Source organism: Aplysia californica, unplaced genomic scaffold, assembly GCF_000002075.1.
Source record: "Aplysia californica isolate F4 #8 unplaced genomic scaffold, AplCal3.0 scaffold00083, whole genome shotgun sequence".
Classification (NCBI taxonomy): domain Eukaryota; kingdom Metazoa; phylum Mollusca; class Gastropoda; order Aplysiida; family Aplysiidae; genus Aplysia; species Aplysia californica.
The window spans coordinates 1,708,302-1,710,474 of record NW_004797353.1 but is presented as its reverse complement, the minus strand read 5'-3'; the positions used below and the strand labels follow the sequence as shown (position 1 = coordinate 1,710,474).

General features: G+C 49.2%; 1 protein-coding gene across 1 annotated transcript in view; it reads left to right on the top strand.

Moving 5' to 3' along the window:
* Positions 1-2,030, top strand: part of LOC106011279 — a gene marked incomplete at its 3' end in the record, with an annotated part of 6,368 nt that extends 4,338 nt beyond the window's left edge. Inside the window, 1 exon segment of the mRNA XM_013080388.2 lies at positions 1,112-2,030. Within this exon segment, the coding sequence (XP_012935842.1) occupies positions 1,687-2,030 (344 nt within the window).
* Positions 2,031-2,173: the final 143 nt, after the last annotated feature.

Below are 2,173 nucleotides of genomic sequence, written 5' to 3'. Positions count from 1 at the left end.
CCCACGGCGGCTATACGCGGTATTAACTGTGACTTTTCATTTTAGGGCCTACAATTAAAAGATCAAATTTCAGGAAATAAGGTTCATTTTTAAAAATTGTTTTAAGTGTAATTGATTTGTAAAATGTTCAAACTTTCCTTATAAAGAGATTGTTTCTGGTTAAAATCAGTCTTTCAATACAAAAAACACTAAAAAAGGGGTGTCTGGGTTTTTTTTTGACGCCAAGTATAGTACTTGCAGGAACTAACTGGTGTGGGAAAAGAAAACTGGGAGTTGACAAAGCGAGCGTAGAAGTCCCGGGCAGAGAGCGAGCCCGGTACCGTGGTGTTGTCTTTGGGGTCGGCGGGCAAGATTTGGGACACACTCTCTGACGGTTTGTTTTGCCACTAGATTTTACGCCGTTTGCTAATCGAATAGCTGAACGGGACAGTCACTGTTGGGGGAGGATCTTACTACAACACGTACTATAGGTGGAGATGTGTGTGTGTGTGTGTGTGTGTGTGTGTGTGTGTGTGTGTGTGTGTGTGTATGTATATATGTATGTAAGTATGTGTATGTATCTATATGTGTGTATGTGTGTATTTATTGTGTGTTTGTGTGTGTGTTTGTGTGTGTGTTTGTGTGGGTGTGTGTGTATATGTGTTTATGTATGTATATTTGTATGTATGTGTCTGTGCGTATGTGTGTGATGGTGATCTTGTCCGTGAACTAACTGGGCGTTCCCTCCTGTGCCACACAGCTGATCCCGTCAACACTGTTGCTACATCGCTCCCCGCGTCCCCCAACCCATTGTCCAATGATGTGCGCGCCGTACTTTGTTCCGTGCGTCATAGAATGGATCACGTGACTTTCTCAATTTCGATAAATTAATGATTACTAGTATCCGTTCTGGAGTACCCGATAGTTCTGTTGTGTATTAGAGGGAATTTCCGTTTCATGTACCGGGTTTCCTAAGAATACAGACCACCCCCCTGAAAACCCACAAACTTGTGCGCGTCTTAGTATTTGCTTGTGAGTTTTAATTACTGTCAGGGTTGTTGTGATCTGTGATTGCGTGCCTGTGTTCAACTCTGTGCTTACCGGGATAATTTTTATTTCTGTTCACGTGTAGGATCAAAGGTTGGGCCTGTGACTGTTTCTTGTTCCGCTGTGACAGTTTTGTGTTGGACCGTAACGGTTTCTAATGTGACTTGTCGGGACAGTTTTCTGCTGGACCGTAACTGTTCCACGAGGTGTTGCCACAATATTCTACGTGTAGGACCACAGCTGGACGCCGTAATAATTTTTCCAGTTTGACTCAGACGTTTTTTCCCCTCCCTCCGCACACTCGTTCGCTCGTTCGTTCTTTCGTACGAGCGTTCCGAAGTCAGCGCTTGCGTGGTGCGTGGTGCGTGGTGCGTGGTGCGTGGTGCGTGGTGCGTGGTGCGTGGTGCGCGCCTTTAGGAGTAAGTTACTCATCGTCGCCGTCATCATCATCCTGGTGGTGGTGGTGGTTGTTGTTGGCGTAACTTGTGGGTGAGATAGTGCTGGTGTCAGCGAGTGTAGAGGAGACGCAGACGTAAAGAGTGCGGAGAAAGTGAGGGGTTAGAGGCAGAGACAGAGAGAGTAAGAAGAAAGATACAGAGACAGAGAAAGTGAGGAGAAAGATACAGAGACCAAGAGTTCCTTTGTCAGATTACTCTCGTCATGGATAGCAAGCTGGCGGAGGAGCGGGAGGTTCTGGAGCCGCTCAACCCGGCCCAGGAGGATGTCGGCGTCACTTCCGGCCAGAGCGCGGCGGTCCCGGAACCTGGCTCGGCGGGGCGGCGGTTCAATGTGAAGAAGGTTGAGAGTCCCGTGAGCCCGCCCCCAGAGGTCGCCCCTGGCCCGGACTCTGTGTCGGTGTCGGTGTCGGTGGCCGGGCAGGGCGCAGGGGACGAGGAGGGCAAGGAGGGCAAGCCTGTGGCCGTGCGGGTGGACAGGGAGAACAACAATGGCGCCTCGCCCGTGGAGATTGAGATGTCGGACATCCGGACAAACCCCAAAGCACGTGAGTACAGGTCATAGGTCACCGCTATATATACAGGTCGCCGATAGAAGAGGTCACCAGTGTGTGCATTTATGAAGTTCTGAGATTCGTTGTTTCCACTCCCTATCCATCCCTGAAAATACCCCTACCCCCTTTCCAACAACA